The 20,611-nt window shown below is 39.9% G+C and overlaps 1 protein-coding gene across 1 annotated transcript in view; it reads left to right on the forward strand.

Moving 5' to 3' along the window:
- Positions 1-20,611, forward strand: part of RHBDF2 (rhomboid 5 homolog 2) — a 1,958,103-nt gene that overhangs the window by 438,567 nt on the left and 1,498,925 nt on the right. Inside the window, exon 6 of the mRNA XM_044089036.1 lies at positions 14,622-14,895. Coding sequence (XP_043944971.1) covers positions 14,622-14,895 — 274 coding nt within the window. The remainder of the gene's footprint in view (positions 1-14,621; positions 14,896-20,611) is intronic.

Raw genomic sequence — 20,611 nt, forward strand, 5'->3', positions numbered from 1 at the left:
AAACAACACCTCTCAGTAAAGCTGTGATGGATGTCATTTTGGAAGCCAGAAGGCCTAGTACTAGAACATCTTATGCTGATAAATGGAAGAGATTCTGTGCTTGGAATCAAGCACAAGGAACTGATGCAGCAGATCCAAATATTCCTCAGATTTTACAATACTTGACTGAGATGCTTGACAAAGGCCGATCTTTCTCGTCAATTAAAATCCATGCCTCTGCCATTTCGGTTCATTACAATACAGAGCCACCAATCTTTTCTCATCCTTTACTAAAGCAGTATCTTAGAGGAGCCAAAAATTTAAGGCCTCCTAGAAGATCACCAATACCTGCATGGGACCTTAATTATGTGTTGGAAAAGCTCACCCTGCCTCCATTTGAACCAGTTGCTACTGCTGATGTTCTTATCATGGAAAATACCTCTGCTCCTAGCAATTACTTCAGCAAGACGAGTTTCAGAGCTACAGGCCCTCATGGCTGTGGAGCCTTTTATCATTTTTTACCCAGACAGGGTGTCCCTGAGGACAAATCCTACTTTTATGCCTAAGGTGGTTTCCAGTGTGGTTCTTAACCAAACTGTTCATCTGCCAACCTTTTTATCCAAATCTGCAGAACAAGGGGGAGAGTATTCTGCATTCCTTGGATGTACACAGACAGCTAAGATTCTACTTGAGGAGGATTAAAGCTCTAAGAAAAACTGAGCAATTACTAGTGGCATATGCTGCAGGATCAGAAGGAAAGGCTATTTCAAAGCAGACCGTTTCAAAGTGGATAAGCCACTGCATTTGTTTCTGCAACTTGCACCATGGCAAACCTGTGCCCAAGGGCATTGGGTCTCATTCCACCAGAGCTGCAGCTACTTCAGCAGCCTTTCTCAGAGGAGTACCAACCAAAGACATTCTAGAGGCTGCTACTTGGAGTTCTGATCATACCTTTACAAAGCATTATCATTTGCCTCTCTACTCGAAGTCCAGGGCAGGCTTTGTCACTGCAGTTCTGCAGGGCCTTATAGCTGCACCTAATGCTGCTTAGCTCCAGCCTCCCATCCATAGCTTTGGGATTCTACCCAAATGTAATGACTGCAACAGTGAAACACGAAGAACATAATACAGTTGTGTACACTTACATAAATGTAGATGCTCAAGTGTATTCACTGTTGCAGTCCAGGTTACCCTCCCGCCATTCCCCCTTTCATTCTGGAGTTTATCTTTCCTTCTCTATCTTCTACAACCTATGTGGTGTATTCACTTGTAGATGAAGGTAGTTTGTATTGATGCATGTATATATAGTTTATATATCTATATATATATATATATATATATATATATATATATATATATTTATTTATTTATATATATATATTTTTTTTTTGCTACCTTTTTGGGGGCACCTGACATATGGGGCAAGAAAAACTAAAGAAAATGGCCTGACGTCATGGAAGAGGAGACTGCAACCGACGCAGGACACAAGACTTTGGAATTCAGGCTGACTGGGGGCAACCTGCCAACAGATTACCCAAATGTAATGACTGTGACAGTGAATACACTTGAACATCTACATTTATGGTAAGTTTACACAAGTGTACTTTTCTTGCTGCTCCGCATACTCCTTGGGAGTGTTAGTTTGATTCTTGGCTTAATATTGTCCGTCGTCTTCTCCAGAGTGTGGGTTGGATTGTTAAATGGGCTTCATAGCAAGAAATAAAGCATGGGACAATTGGCACTTCAAAAGACCCACTTGACCATATTAAATTCCAACGACTAAGAAATGATACCAAGAAAGCCACATTGTTAGACAAAAAAGACTTCTATCAACATCTTCAGCAAAAACACCAGAACAAACCTCAAAAATTTTGGGCAGGCATAAACAAACTGCTCCACCCTGGCCAAACCTCCACCCCACCCCCTCAACCTGCAACCTTAAGACTCCAGAAAAAAACTGCTAACATCATTAACAACACTCTTACCAAAACCATCCTATCACTAGCTAGCCAACTACCCCCCACCAGCTCCTTTCAAAACACCACCACAACCACTACCCCATTTCCCTTTTGCCTTCCAACCTGTATCTACATCTACCATCCAATCTGTAATTGACACACTTAAAGCCCACTACCCTGGCAGCTGATCTCCTCCCACCAGAATATTTACAAAAAGGGGCAGATGCCATTGCATACCCTGTCTCGATCATAATAAACCGCACCTTGACTGAAGCCACTATCCCCTCTCTCTGGAAGGTTTCCAATGTTATTCCCCTTCATAAAGGAGGGAATTGTTTAGACCTCTCAAAATTTCGACCAATAGCAATACTATCACCACTGGCCAAAATTATGGAAGAGTGCGTCCACAACCAATTAATGCACTATCTCACCCAAAATAAACTAGTGGCCAACTCTCAGCATGGTTTTAGACTACACCACAGCAACACATCAGCCCCTCCTGTCCTTCTCTAACTCTGTCAACACCAATCGCAACAGTAACTAACTTACCTCAGCACTCCTCTTTCTAGATCTCTCTAGGGCCTTTGATATGGTCAGTCACCAACTGCTTCTCCGCACCCTGAAGGAACTGTCGCTGAATAGTAGCTCTATTAAATGGCTCCCATCTTACCTGTCTGATAGACAAGCAGTTTTATGGCAGAATATCCTATCCACACGTCTACCCATTACTCTAGGAGTCCCCCAAGGCTCCATACTAGGACCACTACTCTTCTCTGTCTTTCAGTGACCTACCCACCATCACTCCCAAGGCCACCTGCATCCAATACGCGGACGACTCTACTTTAATATGTACCGCCTCCTCCTCAACTGAGCTTATAACCCTAACCCAGAATACTTTCAATGATGTAGAAAAATGGTTTGCAAACCGTCAGCTTCTATTAAACCCCAACAAAACTAAACTGCTCATCTTTTCCCCCACCTGCAAATCCTCCTCACCATTCTTTACTGTAAGTTCCAACAATGGCACAATTATATCCCCAGATACTCGCACAAAACTCCTGGGCGTCACGGTTGATAACGCCGTAAAATATGATATCCATGTCAATCAAGTCATCAAATCTGTCAACAAGAAACTGGGCTCCCTATACAGGATCAAACCCTTCCTCACTCCTTTTGCAAGAACCACTATCGCTTGGTGCCACCTATCTACCCCCCCTCTATGCCTCCCCACATCTTCAATAACCTGAACCAAGCCACCCTTTCCAAACTTGCTAGTTGTTGCAACCATATTGCTAGATTTGCGACAGGTGCTACCTCTAGGACTCACCATTGTGTCAACCTAACTCAGCAAGGATGGCTAGAGTGGCCCAGTCTTCTCTGATACAACCAACTGATAGTAACCCACATAGTATTATATCAACCCGAAAAAACACCAGCACTAAATAAGATCAAACCATACAGTAACCTGAGGACACTGCTCTGCTGACAAACTGCTGGTACAAACAATTAAGAGCATAAATGCGTGTGGGGACTCACTATTCGCCAACTCAGTAGGCAAAATTTGGAATCTGCTACCTGCCGAACTTACTCACCAATCCTCCTTAACCCAGTTCAAAAAAGCCTCAAACTACCCTTCCAACAGCATTGGCAGTGTCCCTCCTTAAACCCCGACTAATCCCCACCAGGTGTTCCTGCAAACTCTCCCTAAGCATTTCATTCTTACACTCTGTGTATGAATTCTTGAAGGGACTTGGCCCATAAACTCTGTGTATTGTCTGAAATTGAAGCTGCATTATTTTGATGTTGTCTACTATGTTTTATCCAGGTTTGTCACCCTACTGAAAACTGCATATTATACTTATCTCTAAAGGTTTGAATTGTTCCTAATGCATTTATACTCTGCTTTCTAGAGCTTATCTCCCCGGCCTCTGCTGAAAATGGACATGTATTCAGTCGGACTTTCCTGGTAAACAAATGTAACATAAGTAAATAGTTTGTCATTTTATGTAAAATATATTACCTAATTATAGTAATTTGGGTAAACTTAAGTGGTCTGACACACAGATTTAACTTTAGTCAGTTTAATGACTAATGCTAATTAATGCTTGTTTGCCACTTAAATGTCTGTTGTCCAAAGGTTTGTGTTCTATGACAAATGTGATGTACATTTAAAAGTTTAAAAAATGTTTTTAAGGGTCTTTTATGCATGACATTGACATTTTTGTGCAAAAAACGAGTCGTTTATCAGGTACAAAAAATTTGAGAATCAGAAATGAATGCAAAGCAAAGGGAGCAATGAAAATCTAACAGACGAAGGAGCCTAAAAATGTTAAACCAGGTTCAGTCAAGTAGAGAAAAATAGTAGAGGTTAAAGGACATAAAGAAAAATAATCATGGGAGAGTTAAAAAGTTTTCTTTTTTTAGCACCAATGATGAAAATTTGTAGAAGTTTTTCATATAGGGTTAATTTCTCTTCTGAAGGATAAGACTAGCATGTCGCCTTCATCAGTCACTGGAGAATGGAAACTTCATTCCCCCACACCATTGAAGACATCTGAAGTACCATCATATTTTAGGTGACTGTATGTCTTAATTACCCCTGAAAAATGAATTCCCAATAGAGGAATCCTGTATGATGTTCCAGGAAACGGATTCAAAGTATAGCACTAGAATGAATTTGATCCCATATATATATATATATATATATATATATTTCAGTTGTTCTTTCTCTATTGCACAAATGAACAGTATTTAAGCCCTAAAGACACAGGAATGGAAAACACTTGGACTAGTTTTTTGTTCCCAGGCCAGCATAGGGCATCCTACAATGGCTTCTGGCGGTAACCTTAATTAGTCTCCTGAAGCTACCAGATCTGTTGGTTTTCTTCTCGTTACTTGACAAAAAACCCAAGTCCACAAAAAAAAAAAAAAATAAAAATTGCTTGGCAGAGATGTGACTCGCTATTAGTTTACAAGAATTTTGTTCATCAGCCCTGATAGTCTTCTACTCCCCTTATGTTTTATTCAAAACAGTCTTGTAAAGAAATCCAGTGTTGTAAGGGGTAGTCCCATGCAAACAAACAAACAAAAAAAGGGTGGTGTAGATTTGGCAGCTCACCATGTGGCCCAGGGCTTATAGCTTCATTTGCAGGCTCTTTCCAGGACACCAGAAGGTCCCACTGTTTTGGAAAAGCCACAGATTCACACCCATCACATTTCCATCTTATGATATTTTCAAACAAGCGAACTTTGCTCACTGGTTGAATATAAACTATTGATCTAATTATGAGGACACTGTGATGGGCTCTTATGCAGAATGCTTCATTAGTAAGAATACAGTACCTTTTTAGTGAAATCTCATGTATAGGGACATCTACTTGACAGGCTGATCCACACTGGTTTTGTGCTGTGTATACATAAGCTGTTGTCCACAGAGCAGACCATTTCCCTTTTGCTTCTCATAAAGTTAGCATTTTGTTCATCAGTAATGGGCGGCACAGTGGTGCAGCGGTTAACGTTGTCGCCTCACAGCAAGAGGTTCTCCGGTTCGATTCTTGGCTGGGGTGCCTTCTGTGTGGAGTTTGCATGTTCTCCCTGTGTTCGCGTGAGTTTCCTCCGGGTACTCCGGTTTCCTCCCACATTCCAACGACATGCATCTGGAGCGTTTCTCCCCAGGCCTCCGCTGAAAACAGGCTCTGTGGAACCTAGTCGGACATTCCCGGTCAACAAATGTTAAATAAAATAAAAATAAAGTTTTTCATTAATACGTATAAATATTGCAATGTCTACTTCAGATTATAACCAAGAAAAAGGTGTGGTGTGAATACCAAAACTCTGAACACAAATAAATAAAACGCACTGCCACGGAGGGTCCAACAGGTTAAAATCCACTTTTTAATAAAAAAAAAAATAAAAAATATATTGCGAGCTTTCGTCCCTCACACAATGGGAACTTCAGAATACATCGCATACCACCCCAAACCCATTTAAAATTGGCCACTGACGGAACCAATGCTGAAAAATTATCACATGACATACTTCCAATCACATACCACCAGGAAGGGAAGGCACAAACCTATGTTGGAAAAAATAAAGAATGCAGTTTTTACCACCTAAACCAATGTATAAGGAGTCTCCATTTGCACAAAGATAAAAGTTAGATGTATGAAATGTATTAGTAATTTGTTAATTTTATTTCTAGCTTTAAGGGGAAGATGTAAACCTTTCAGATCATTAGCCAGGACCTGTAACAGCATTACCTGTATTATCTCAGGGAAGAGCAGATCAAGAGCTGTACTAGGGATACATCTCAGCTACTGAATCCTGAGGAAGGGAAATTGGCTTGACTACTTTGAATTGATGAAAATGGTTGAGTGCTGTTCAGGTATAGACTGGCAGAAGGGTCCTCCATATAGCTTCAGACATATATGTTGGGGCATCACTTAAAGGAAAAGCTCCATGAGCCATGTCCACTCCTGAACCTCCTCATGGTACAACTGGCACTTAACTGGCGACAGAATTCTTTGAAATGTTGAGCTCCTATCTGAATTAGTTATCATCCTAGGTTGAGGATCATAAGGACCATCCATTCATACCACACATTTCCTGTAACTCCATTTCTGGACAGGCAGCTGTGGTGCCCTGGGTTGACCATCTTGATCTTGAAAATCCATCTCTCAATAGTTAGACTGTAGAGACTATGAACCAGAGACCAAAAATGCTCCTAGTTCTGTTTTTCAAGGTTTTGTGGACCATTTAGTTCCTGGTCAAAGAGCATACTCCTGGTCATTCCTGGCTGGAGCTTGTGCGTCAAGGCCTTAGAAGTCAAGTAGTTTGCCTTGTAGGCACGGGAGATGTGGAGGATCACATTACTGGGGAGTTGAATATAAAGTCTATACTTACTGCAGCAATAGTATCTCTCCCCCACATGAGCTGAAGGTGTGCAGGATCACATCACTGGGGAGTTGAATATAATCCTTGCCCCAGCACTTGTGCCCCCCCCCCCTCCAAACACAGGAGCTGGAGACATGCATGAGCACATCATTACGGAGTTAAATTTAATGCTTATCAACATCAGTAAATCATTGGTGCTCAGTTTTGGGATATGCTGTTTGGCCACCCCTCACTTATGAACTAGTCGCAGAATTAGGAAGAGTATTTCTATGATATGGAGTTAGCTGCTGCTGTTCTTGCTGAGTTGGCAAGAACTTCTGTATAGCAATGAAGATAAAGGAGAAGTGAGATCACTGGGAAATAATTTAGTCCTGCTGCAGGAAAATGTCCCGTTAATATTAATAATAAAACTGTGATTACCTTATTCTGATTCGTGCAATGCAGGAGTTACAACATCTTTAGGAAGTGTACAGAGTTGACCTTGAAAATGTGCCTGGCATGAATGAAGACACAGTGGAGCTTAGTAATAACTTGCTGTTTCCAGATTTCAAGAGTCTGGTTGAGCAGGCTATTTAGGAATCTAGCTGTGAGGCAGAAAGAGAAAAAAAACAGAGCTGGAGATGTTTAGTCAGTTTCCTGATGTGTTTGCAAAGGATGCTTATGATTATGGATTAACTGACCTTAATGTTACTCTGTTGCCATATTATTCTAGTAAGAGCCTTGTGTGTGTGTTTGGGGGTGGGGGTGGGGGGTTCTTACAGGATCCAACTAGCATCTTGTGAAAATATCCAGGACAGTGTTGACACCCTGATGGAGAGGGGAAGAATAAGTCAAGTAAACTGTGTACAGCTCTCCTATATGGCCCTTTCTCAAGCCCACTTGTAAGTGGACGCTCATCATAGACTAACAAAAGCTAAATCAGCAGGTGCTTTTGTCTCACTGTCCTATGACAATTTGGCCCAATGCTTGGCTAGAGATGAGTGTGGAAAGCATTTCTCCATGATGGATGCCTTAAATGGATTCTGAACCTTAAATTTCCATCTCAAGACCAGCACAAACTGGCTTTCACCTTTACCTTGAATAGATGTCCTTTTGGGCATCTGAACTCACTCACCTTCATATTTTAATATCTTCCTGCACAAGGTCATGCTTAATGCAGAAGGTAGAAGGAGTCTAATTTACATTAAAGATCTAATCAAAAGCAACAGTTTTGAGGAACATCTGACTGAAGTGGCCTGTGTATTGAACTAGGTAAAGAATGATATGTTTAAATACTCCCTCACAAAGTGATAGTGGTTCAGAAGCAAAGTCAACTACTTAGGGTATGAAGCTGGACCTGATTGGCTGCGTCCCCAGAACAGCAAAATAGTGGCTATCCAACATATCTACCTTCCAAAGAAAAAAACTGAGGAGAGCTAAGAAGCTTCCTGGGATATTCAGTTACTCTAGACAGTATATTCAGGGCTATGCAAAAGTGGTATATCCCCTCGACATGCTTCTAAACTGCTCACAATATAATGGTGGGGGAAGAGCAGGAAAAAGCAATGCAGGCTTTAAAGGGTAGCTTGAGTCAGCCTCAAGCCTGGCATATCCACAGATGGGTATAAATTTCTATTTAACAACAAGGTAGACTGACAGATTATTTTATCAAGACACTAAATGAAGTAGTGAACACGTTATCTGAGTGTGAAAAGGGTCTGTTTTCTACTGTATGTGCAGTACAGAGATTCAGAAACTATATTGGAGGAAAGAAGGTTGTGGTGCAGACAAATCAGGTCATTGTCCTCCTAGGAAGCCTGAAACTTCTGGGTGGGTAATGTGACCAGTAGCAGAATTGTGACGTTGGACTGTAGCCTTCTCGGACCAACCTTTGGAAAGTAAATGTGTAAACGCAAACCTGTACAGGTTCTGAAAAGCCTAGGTAATCCATCTCAGCAGGAGTCCGCATTAGAATTTGCAAAACAGACACTACTCTTTTGACAAAAATGTGTCAAGTCCAAAGGCATTTGTAGATGGTTATTATTTTAGTCAGGATGGAAACCAGTATAGTAGTGTTTGTTGTATGGCACGAAGATGAACCATGTCCTTCAGTCAGTTACCAGCTTGGGGGCACAGTTGCTCAGTCTGCTGAATTAGCAGCTGTACAAACAGCATTCCAGTTCAGTTTTCAGGATATTGTAATATGTACCGACTCTGATTATGTTGGGTGAAAAGATGAATGATTTGCTCAGCTGTAAAGGAAAAAAATGTTATATATGCTGAATTAATTCTACCTATAGATCAGTTATTGCAAGACCAGGAAAAGGTCAAAGGCCACCCAGAAGTGTAAGGAGTAGGCAAAGCTGGAAATGACCCAGCGGATCTGGCTAAGGAAGATGCCTAAAAGTGTAAAACCAGAGACCTTGCTCCAGTTCAAGCAAGAAGGTATGGAAACTGGAGTGAGTATTGCACTTTAGTGACCAGCCTAAATTTGACTTGGTAAAAATGCATCAGGAAGATGAGACGGTAGGGTAGTTGTATTGTTTCATTCAGGATCCAAATGAAAACAACAGTCATCTTAGGGACATGTATTACCAAAGATGCAGAGCCCCATTAAATGATGATCTCCTAGTCTGGACTACTAACACCTCACACAGACTCCACTGGGTAGTACCTTTGGATCACAGAGATGTTATACAGCATGGAATAGGCTCTTTGATGTTCTTTGTGTTTCAATGTTGCAGTCATTACATTTGGGGTAATCTGCTGGCAGGTTGCCCTCATTCGGCCTGAATAACAAAGTCTTAGGTTCTGCGTCGGTTGCCTGTCTCCTCTTCTATGACGTCAGGTCATCAGGGGTATAAAATATGTAGCCGACGCTACATAGGGTGTGGCTCTTATCCTTGTACCAGGAAACCTGGACGTCCATCACCAAAGATGAATGGATGCAGAGAAAAATTACCAGAGGTTATTACATTCCTTTTTACCTTCTTCCCCACCTGTTCACCCACAAAAAATTACTGATGTACCACCCCATCAGGAAGGAAGCAACCTTCGAGACTGAAAAGCTATTAAAGAGTCATTCAAGAGGTCCCACCAGACCAACAAGGGTTTGGGATTTATTTAAGATTCTTTTTGGTGCCAAAGAAGATGGTGGACTTCAGAAGAATATTGGGCCTAAGAAACTTAAATCAGTTTGTCAAACACTCCAGGTTCTGAATAGTCACAGTTTAGTCCATTTTCCCTTTTGAGGAAGGGTGATTGGATATGCTCAGTAGATCTCAAAATGCATACTGTCACATAAAAATAGACTATCAAAGAGAGACCTTTGCTTCCAGTTGGGAGCCAGTCACTTTCAATTTAGAGCCCTGCCTTCTGGTCTCACCACAACCCCCCCAGTTGTTTACCAAATGTATGGCAGTATTTGCGGCTCACCTGAGATAGCTGGGATTCAGAGAGTTTCCATACCTCAGCTACTAGCTCATCAATGTTCCCATCAGGCATCTACTGACATGCTCCAGGTACTATCTGCTCCAGTATGTTATTACCTGGGCATCACAGTCACCTACAACAAATCTCGCCTCCTCCTCACCCAAACAGTGGAGTTCATAGGGACTCATCTGGATACAGTTTCTCAAGTAGCTTGGCTTCCTCAGTCCAGATTGTCCAAATTACAGTTTAAAGCAAAATAAATACTCCGTCTTCAGTCACCACCAGCCGGACTGATCCTTCAGCTTCTGAGGTCAACGGCAGCCTTCATAACCTTTCTACACTTAATGAGATACTACTTGAGAGTACTACAGTGGGGTCTAGCAATCCAATGGTCTATGACTTGATATCCCATGACATCTCTCATTCAAATCACAAAGTTCTGTTGATAGAATATATCCTGGTGAATCCACACACCAGATGTTTTGCAGAGCCACTCCTGTGTTCTCCCATTGCCCAAGTCCACAGTTGCCAAGGATGCTTCCCAGTTGGGGGTGGGGCACATTACCTAGGACAAGACAGTCCAAGGCATGTGTGGTCCCTGTTAGAGGCCAGCCCTCACATCAGCGTCCTAGAGATAAGGACAGGTGTCCTAGCGCTACAGGCATTTCAAGACACCCTTCCTCAAGGGATGATTTGCTATGCAGATGGAAAACATGTCCGTGGTCTGGTACATAACAAACAGGGAGGAACCTTGTCTTACTCCTTATGTCTGGAGGCAATGAGTGTGTGGCAGTGGGCGATGTCTTCCAGCCACTTTCTTTTAGCAGTACATATTCCAGGGAAGTCCAGTGTTTTAGCAAATGGATTGAAAAGATCTATTATGCTTCGAGTGGTCTGTCAGTCCTTCATTGGCAAAACAGAATGTTTTTGTCAATGAGGCCAGCATGCTGTAATTTGTTCGCCTCTGTCCACATTTCCTGTTGCCCTAATCCCCTCAGAGGGGAAATTGCCAAGGGGTGCTCTGATCCACGATTCCTTTATGCCTACCTTTCCACACATCTGGTATCAAAATCTTTATAGAAAGCTCATCCAGTGGAAGAGCAGGGTGACCCTCATTGTCCATTCTGACCTCAACAAGTGTTCCCATTCCTCTGGCCTCATCTGCTACCTCACCCTGCCATACAAGGCCTCTGGTTTCCTCATGGTTTCTCCATTTCCAGTGATGGCTAGATAGTCCTGCCTTCCCAGGTTTTATTCACGTTTCAAAAAGTCACCATTAGGAAGACTTATAAGAGCCAATGGAAATGATTCTTTATATGGGTTAATAAGAGAAATCAAGACCCATTTTCTGTGCCCTTTTCAACACTTTTAGAATTCCTGGCTTCCATTTTTCAAATTGGAGCAAAGTTACTCTACAATCAAAGTTCAACTGGCTGTAGTCTCCAGTTTTCATTTAGGCAAAGATCATCTGTCATTGGCCACCCTTAGGTTATGTAAAGTTTTCCTCAAAGGTACATTCTTATTCAGACCACCTATCAAAGATCCCACCCCTCCTTGGGGTTTCACATTTCTTCTGCAGACCTTAAACTCAGTCTCCCTTTGAACTTGCGGCACAGGTTGATCTAGCATTTTTGTCTCTTGGAAAACCATTTTTCTGTTTGTCATTACATCTGCTAGAAGAGCTTCAAAAATTCAGGCTTTATCTTGCATGCCACCTTATCTCACTTTTCGTAAAGAGAGTGTTTCTCTTTGCACCAATCCGTTCTTTCCACAGAAAGTAGCTCCTGAATTTGCCCTTAAGCTGTCCATTAATTTGTTTCCCAAAATTGTTCAGTAAAGGGGAATATATGTTTCAGTTATTGGATGTACACAGACAGCTGAACTTTTATCTCCACAAGACAAAATAGCTTTCAGGAAGTCAGACCAGACCAGTTTATTTTCAAAAGCTAAGTTGGGGCAATGTGTCAAAAGTTACATTTTCTTCTTTCTTGGGAACATAGCTCATTATGTCATAATGAATCAAGGGTTTTGTGTGTGGGGGAGGCAGTTGTAGCTTAGCATTTTGTGTCAATAAATAAGTATAGGTGATCCAAGAATGTGTATATGTAATGGTTATAGTAGGGATATAAAGAATCCATTGTAAATTGAGTGATATTTTTGTTAAGGAAAATGTGTTTCTATTAAATTATACCCATTTTGACTGTATTATTAAGAGCCGGTTTGTTTAGTAAACTGTTGAAGGTAGTATAATAAAGGGTTGTGAGAAATGCATTCAGTGAGCATTTACCCTTCATGAAAGGGAGATGGGTATCCATAAGTCGTTCTGGGAGAGAGAATTAACCACAGTGAAGGAAGACCTTGAAAAAGAAGCCAGGTATTGCTAATGCCTGTAGAATCCAAGGAGAGCTACCAAGACACATTGTTTACCAGTAGTACTAGATGGGGTTAAACAAGACTGTTTTGCATGAAAGAATGTGCTTTATTTTCATTTGTATATAATAAACATTTATAAAAAAAAGTGTGCTGGTTTCAGCTGCTTTAATCAATCAAATGCATGTATGTATGTGTTTATATGCACAAACATACTGTGGAATATTAAAGGCAGCAGAGACGCATGGGTTAGAAAAGTAGCTTAGTGAGTTGTACAAAAACAAATAAAAATGAAGATGCATGTTCTTGCCAGATTTCCAAAACAAAATTCTTATGACTTGGCAAACAGTCACAGCAAGTAATTTTCCATATAATTACACAAAGCTGGGATGCAGTCATTTTCTATTGGTCTGTCTGTGCCTCCTGGTCTGAGCCTCTCAGTTCATTTCCAAAAATTCAGAAGACAGTTTTACTATCTCCACCTTCTTCTTGGTGTCTTTCTTTAGATCTTCATTCACACTGCTGTCTCTCTTCCAGAGCAACTGTTGCAAACATCAAATTTCCCTCCATGGTGGGCAGGCAACACACTGCATTGGCTTTCCTCAACCTTTCCTTTATACAACATTGCTTCATTAAGCAAACCCACTCTCTCTAATACAGCAAAGCTTTTCTGTTTTTAAATCAGCATTCTCTTTTCAAGTTATAACAATACTTCTCTGGCCAGTACAACAAAGGTTACTCTTTGTTCTAAAACATTTATTTGCAATAGCAGCACTATTTACCATATCTTTGAGTGTGACCTGCCACTGTTTTCTACAGTGTGTGTGTGCATTGTATAACCACCTCATACACACAAACTGTCAGAAAAAATGTACTTGATATAGATGATTTTGTGTGTGTGTGTGTGTGTGTATATATATATATATATATATGTATATGTGTGTGTGTGTGTGTATATGTACATGTTTGTGTGTGTATGTATATATATATATATATATATATATATGTTATATATATAATATAAGTAAATAAATATTAAATATATACAGTTGTAGTTGACAAGAGAAGTGCTTGCTACTGCTGTTAAAAAAAAATAAAAATGAGTGAACATTCAGTACAATTGAGTTTTTGCTGGCAGCCTTTTGCATTGGCTCCTGTTGCAGCAGGTAAGGAAATTTACCCTTAACCTGCTGTTGTGTGATCTCTGAGGTAGTATAAATAATTTGAAAGGGATTGTCTGGGGTGCCAGCAGGTTTGCCTCCCTGAAAAAAAAAAAATATGATGATGATCATTCATTTTACAGTTTGATGCTTTGTGTTCGCTCTTACGAGTGTTCACAGTTTGCTAATCTATATATATGAGTATATGTAGAAAGTGTTTGTGTGCAAGTATGTATCTGTGTGTGGTGATTGTTAAATTTTGTCAGGAGTATGACAGCAAATCCCATTCTGACACAAGCAGAAGATGGAATGGGCATAATGTTATTTTTCTGTCAAGAGAGGGCTTCACCCCCCCCCCCCCCATGCAAGGGGTTTTGTTGTACAACTCCTTCACTGAAACGGAGTGATCACTAATCTTTGGTTTAAGTAATATACTTTACCTATGAGTTACCTATTCAGTCTTCCATACCTAGACTTTGTGGTAATGACCTGTGATGCTAAGCTTGTGTGGGTGGGTGCTTAGAGACTCATACGGAATATAAATGTTTGAGCACTGTATCTGTGTGTGTGTGTGTGTGTGTGTGTATATATATATATATATATATATATATATACAAGCATTTAGTAATCCACAGACGCACAAAAATGGTGCTGAGTTCTGGCTACTAGTGGCAAAGTTTACCACATCCAACAGTGATAAATTCTCTTGCATGACTATTTAAGGTAAGAAACTACTCTGTTGCCCACTCTTTTTCTCCACTTATATAATTTGATCGATTTATACAAGGTTTATCCACAGTGGATTTACCAGTGCCTTAGACATGTGCATTTCTGTTTTGTTAACTTGAAGATTAAAAAAAAGTGCAGTGTGCACTTGCTTATTCATAGTGTGTGTGCCTTTTACTTTTCAGATTGTTGACCCATTAGCACGGGGACGTGCATTCCGTTGTCCTGATGAAGGAGATGGGCCTCGGACTCCTTTACCTCCACGTCCTCCTCCAACCCCTAGAATGACATCCCTTAGTTCATTTACGAGTGTTCGGTCAGGATATACCCGCTTTCCTCGAAGGAAGAAAGAATCTGTTGCACGTATGAGTTTTCGGGCTGCTGCTGCTATAATTAAGGTAAAATACATGTATTGCATGTCACTGTATTTTTGTTTTATATGCATAGTGATCTGAAGGGAATGAATGTTGTTTTTCAGAAGTAATTGAAAAATTTTCCTGTGGTACTTGAGGAAAAATTAGGGGAGATAAAATGTGTGCTGCGGACGATATAAAGTCTATAATAAGGAGATTGGCAGAAAGAGTAGCAGTGTGTATGTATGTGTGTTTTTTTTAATGGAAAAGTGCATTTCTGTGAAGACTTGCATTATTTAAAGGTCATGTGCAACTCTAATCATCATAGTCGCCTCAGCTGCCACATCCAAATCAGATGTAAGGAACCATAGGTGGCAGTAGTGAGTATGAGGATACTGGGCCACATGCAACAATGCATGCAAAATAGCTTCTGAAAAACTGGCAGTTATCCCTACTTTGTATGCTTGCCAGCACAAAATGTCATGGCCATTAGTGTTTGTGCGGGGTGCAACAAAATGTCTGGTAGTGGTTAGTCAGTATATTCTGAGTTTGGGTATAATATTGGTATAAGAATATAGTAAATCAGAGTGAACTGCTGTGTTTTCACACACAGGTTTCCAATTTGTAACTTTTTTTTTTTTTAAACATGAAACTGTAGTAAAAGAGGATCATTGACTGGTGGGAGTGAATGTTCGAACACTGCTGAATGCAAGACTCTCAGTCATGAATGCCTTCCAACTGCAGAGCCAGCTTCCTGCAGCAGTGACATTCTTTTGGGCCTAGTTATACCCCTGTGTTTTAGAGATATATTAATGCAAGTCAAAACCTAATTACGTGTACGGAAACACTTTGTGTTACTGATTGCAAGTATTGTCATCATGATATTCACCAATGCTTTGTATTGACATCAGGTGTGTTATAAGAACCCATACATAAAAGAAGTTGGTTCACAGGTAATTTTCTGCTCATGCTGCATAACTCATTCGTTTTGATGAATCTTCACTGTACATTGTGCAAAGCACTTCAGATGTACACTTAATTGTGATATTTTCATTGTGCTTGATTAGTATGTCATATTCTGACTGGGTCAGATAGTCAGCATATTGTAGTATAATTAGTAATTTGTTTCTTCTTGCACTCCTAAGTAAGTGAAAAAAATGGAAGAATTTGTACTCTCACGGAGGCAAGAAATACCATTTTGTTGTAGTAGGAATATGAAGTCAGAGTGCTAAAAATCAGGCCCTTGCAGTTAATCTTTTAGTAGGAAAGCAGAGAGGAATAGCTATGTCCTTTTATGTTGTCACAGGAAGCAGTTGAGCAAGTTAACATCGGAGTTAGTGGTGGTTTCCTCCCCGTAATGTTCACCATGTATACCCATTTCTGTACTGTTCACACATTTGTGACTTTACAGAATGTTTGTATAATATAAATTCATAATAAGTTTTGTTTTCATCAGCATTTTTATTTGTAGTTGACTACAGGGTGTGATGTAGGGCAGGGCTTAAATTTTGATCTGTTTAAGTTTCAAGAGCTTTTGAATGGTTGCTTGCATTTTAAAACTGCATTTCCTAGGACTGCATGTTACATTGGTCATGGAAAGAATATAATTGAAACTATTACACTGACTGTAGTACACACACTGAAATTCATTGCCACTGATGTTTCTAGGTCAAGCATCCACAGTATTTTAGTGGATGTAGTGTATAGCAAGGGACTCCTTGGGGCCACATGTTGGGAGAACTTGGGAATTAGCATGGCTTTGGAGTACTTTATTTTTTATTTATCCTGTGTTGACCAGGTTAGTACCAGTAGACTAGTGGTCTTTCTCTGAGCAGGGTAGACCTGAGTTAGTATTTATACTACTAGGGTTAATTTGGCCAGGGCATTTGGGGAACTTTCTAAACTCTTTGGACCTGCTGGAATGGCACCAGAGGGCTCCTACAGCAGTAAGGAAGAGGCCTGCGAGAAGCAGCAGCAACACTGAGGGGGAGAGAAAACCAATGGAGAATTTTGAGGTGGCAAGTGATAATTTGGAGAAAAATGTGTTCAATATGAAGCTTTGGAATGTAAACAAAGATTCCTGTGTGGTGAATATTACAAGTGGATGACATTTAGATGTCCTTGGAGAAGGAATTTAATGAATCTGTGGAAGTGGTCTAGATAACAGAACTGTTATCAGGACGGCTTGCAGATAAAAGGTCTTTCGGCTTTTCCCGGTTAGGGATCACCACAGCGGAACTCCAGTCTGCTAATGATTGGCAGTGGATTTTTACGTTGCCGAGTTGCCAGCCCGACGCCCAACCTTCAAGGAAGCCACATCCATTCATGCACGCACCTACCTGCATGTCCTTAGACATCACTCGACCACGGGGAGGACATGCAGACTCCACACAGAAGGCGCTTCAGCCGAGAATCGAACTGGAGAACCTCTTGCTGTGAGGCGTGACCACGCTAACCCTGCACCACCGTGGCCATGATCTGTTAAAAATATCCGAGCAGGATGATCCAGGTGACTGTTCTGTTTCATGTGGTGAAATGGTTATTAACTTTTTTGGAAGTGCAGAGCATGTGGAAAAGGAACCAGGTGATGTGGCAGCAGAGAACGCAGCAGTAAAAACTTATTCAGCAGTGTCAAAGTAACAGAGGAAAGGAGCAACAAACTGCGAAGGGGTCTGATTCTGTGACAGCAGAGAATGGAGTAACTTAAACATATGCAACAGTGGCAGGCAAGAAAGGAGAGCAGCAACAAACTGTAAGTAAAACTTTAAAAAGAAGAGAAAACCAACTGTGAGAATAAGAACAAAACATTATACTGTAACAGACTAATGTTATGTATGGGACAATTTAGTAACTATTCGGGTTTTTAAAGCTCGAAAAATTCAGTCTTTTATACATAATTGGACAGACTTTTGTGACTTAACATTTGAAACTGATGGACTGATAACATTTCTGGAACTGTAATAAAAAAGCGAACATTTATTTGCGGAACAATTATTTGTTTTCTGGTATTAATTTAAATATTTCAAAAACTGTTACTTTGAAGTTTAGAACTGATGAAGTGGAAGAAGACCATGTTAAAAATGCATGCAGTGTCTGTGTGAAACAGTTGATATTGTGAAAATTAGAGATGAGAGAAACTTGTGGAATGGAGGGTGAAGGTTTGAAATTGCTTTGAAATGTAAAAACAACATGGTGAAACACTTGCCAAATGTTATTTTTATGGCAGGGTCATATAGGGACATTGTGATATGCTGGCCAGCCTAAATCATGCTTCATTTGCAGGGACCTTTCTCAATTAATCGTGGCAAAATACATTGTAACCACTGTGGGGAGAAAGTACATAACTGCAGTAGGTGTGCCTGAATGCTCTTATAGAGGATGTACTTGTAAGATTCCTGATAAGTAAAGAAAGATTCCAAACAGAATTGTGGGGTGGAAATATAATATGGAACTTAGAAAGTGAACGTGTTGTGTAACAAAACACTGAAAATACTAAATGTAACATTGGTAAGAATGGGAATGTTAGCGATTGTGAATGTGAGGTGGGGGAGAGCATATTGCTAGAATTATAGCCTTATATGCATATATAACTAACAAGGAGAGAGAATGTTTCCCCAAATATTAGACATCGTGGTGATTAACATGAAAAATATAATTGCAGAGGACTTGGTGATTTAAGAGGAAAATGTGAGAAGAAAGGGAAATATATTAAATATAGGTATTGACAAAATGTGGTAAAAATAGCTGTGTGGAACAAAAGTCAGTGGACTTGCAAGGGGAGGCACTTTGATCTGAAATAATTTCTTATTAAAGGCTTGCAAGTAGCAGATAGAGATACCATTCAGTAGTGTGGATGGAAGTGATGGACGAAAGAGTGCTAATAATAAGAGAAATTATGGAATGAACTTGGAAAGTGGTAAGTATTGCAGTTGTGAAATCGGGTAAAAATGATGGACTTGTATGAAAACTGTTCTGAATGGTGGGTTGCATTTAAAAAGTATAAAACCTTTTTTCAGTCGCAGGATGATGTAAGAAAAGATGATAAAATATATAGAAACAGTTTAGAGAATAGTACAGAGAGGATTATGGTATTGAAAGACGTATAAAAATCAAGAAAAGTGAAGGCATTACTGTTTAGACAGTGGTATTTAGAAGGGAGTCATTATCTGCATATTTGTCTAAAATAGTAAAGGAAAATCTTACTATAATGAGGGAAGTGAAAAACGTTGGGAGAGGTAGAAAGATCATGAGCAAATTTTGACTATACTAGTACAGCATGTGGAAATTATGAACAAGTGAAAAGAAAATAACAGAGAATGGAAACTAAAAAAAAAAAAAAACTCCAGAACAAGTTAAGGAAGAATTTGAAAAATAAATTACTATTGGTGAATTGGAGGACGTGCTTAGGAAAGTAAATGATTCAGTATCAGGCCCTGATGGTGTAGGGTATGGAATCTATAAGAAATTAACATACTGAATGAATTGTTGGACAGGTTTTTGTTTATGAAGGGTTATGTAGGGATATTTAAATTTATATGCAAGAAGGATGAGAAGAATGAAATACAAAATTGGAGATCCATCACATTAAATAACAGATTATAATTGTTATGAGAATAATACAGATGAGAATGGAAGGAAGGATGAGGACTATTATGGAAGGGAGGGGATGTTAAGAATTATTGATTGAGAGAGAAATGGTGAATGATGCATGTAAAAGGGAGGATGTGAAACTTGCATTTGATTTTAGCAAGCCAGTTGATACAGTAGGACATTATGCTTTGTGGGATGCTGTGAAGTATAGTCTAGGTAATAGTTATGTGTGTGTATGTCAGCATATCAAAGTAATAGTGCAAGAGTATTAGTGAATGGGTGCCTAAGTAAAGAAATGCGCACAAAGTGTGGTATAAAACAAGGATGTTCCATGACTGGAATATTTGCATAGCTTATAAAGTGCTAGATATGTGATGCAAAAGGAGGTAGTGATTCCAGTAGTTTTGGCATATAGTGGTAGTTGCTAAGAACAAAATATGGATGAGAGAAGTTAGTCTGAATTTCACACTGAGCTAATCGAAGGAAGTCGGAGGAAGGGCTCTGAGCTAACTAATCTGTGATATATAAAATTAAATGTTCTGTTTTTTTGCTAATTTCCCAGTTATTTATAGCACTTTTATTGTCTGCATATACTTTGCTAGCTAGTTTCACTGTGTGTGAGGTATTAACTAGAATTTTCTACAATTGTTAAGCATCTGGTTGGGTTTGTTTGTTCTGATTTTGCAGTTGCCCGCCCCTATTGTAAATTTGATCTGGGACACTCCTCCCAGTCTAGCGTCCTTACCTCATTCTACCTAATCCAGGGAGAACATTTGAGAAGGCCAACCCAGTTAGTTTATGCTCCTCCTTTCCCATTTCCACACACAAAAAAAAATTCTAAGCTTGTTTCCTGCCTTTTTGTAAGTCGTCTAGTCCAGATACAGATTTGCTGTATCCAGGACTGTTTGCAAGCTTCTGAGCCCCCAACCCTTTCTGTGTTGGAAGGAAGCCTTCTAGCTTAATTTTGTTTCTTAGAACTAGCCAGTTTTCTAGTTTCAGCACTCGTCTTTTTTCTTTGAGCTCAACACTTGTTCAGAACTCATTGGAAGCACTAAATAAGCTACAAATGACTACAGCATTCAACTTTCCTCACTTGTCTAGAGGAAAACAATTTTTAGTACTTAATAAATAAGCACCTATCCAGGCATGTCTAAGGGTCAGCTCCCGTTTT

Source organism: Protopterus annectens, chromosome 12.part0 (genome assembly GCF_019279795.1).
Source record: "Protopterus annectens isolate FY-2018-M chromosome 12.part0, PAN1.0, whole genome shotgun sequence".
Taxonomy (NCBI): Eukaryota; Metazoa; Chordata; order Ceratodontiformes; family Protopteridae; genus Protopterus; species Protopterus annectens.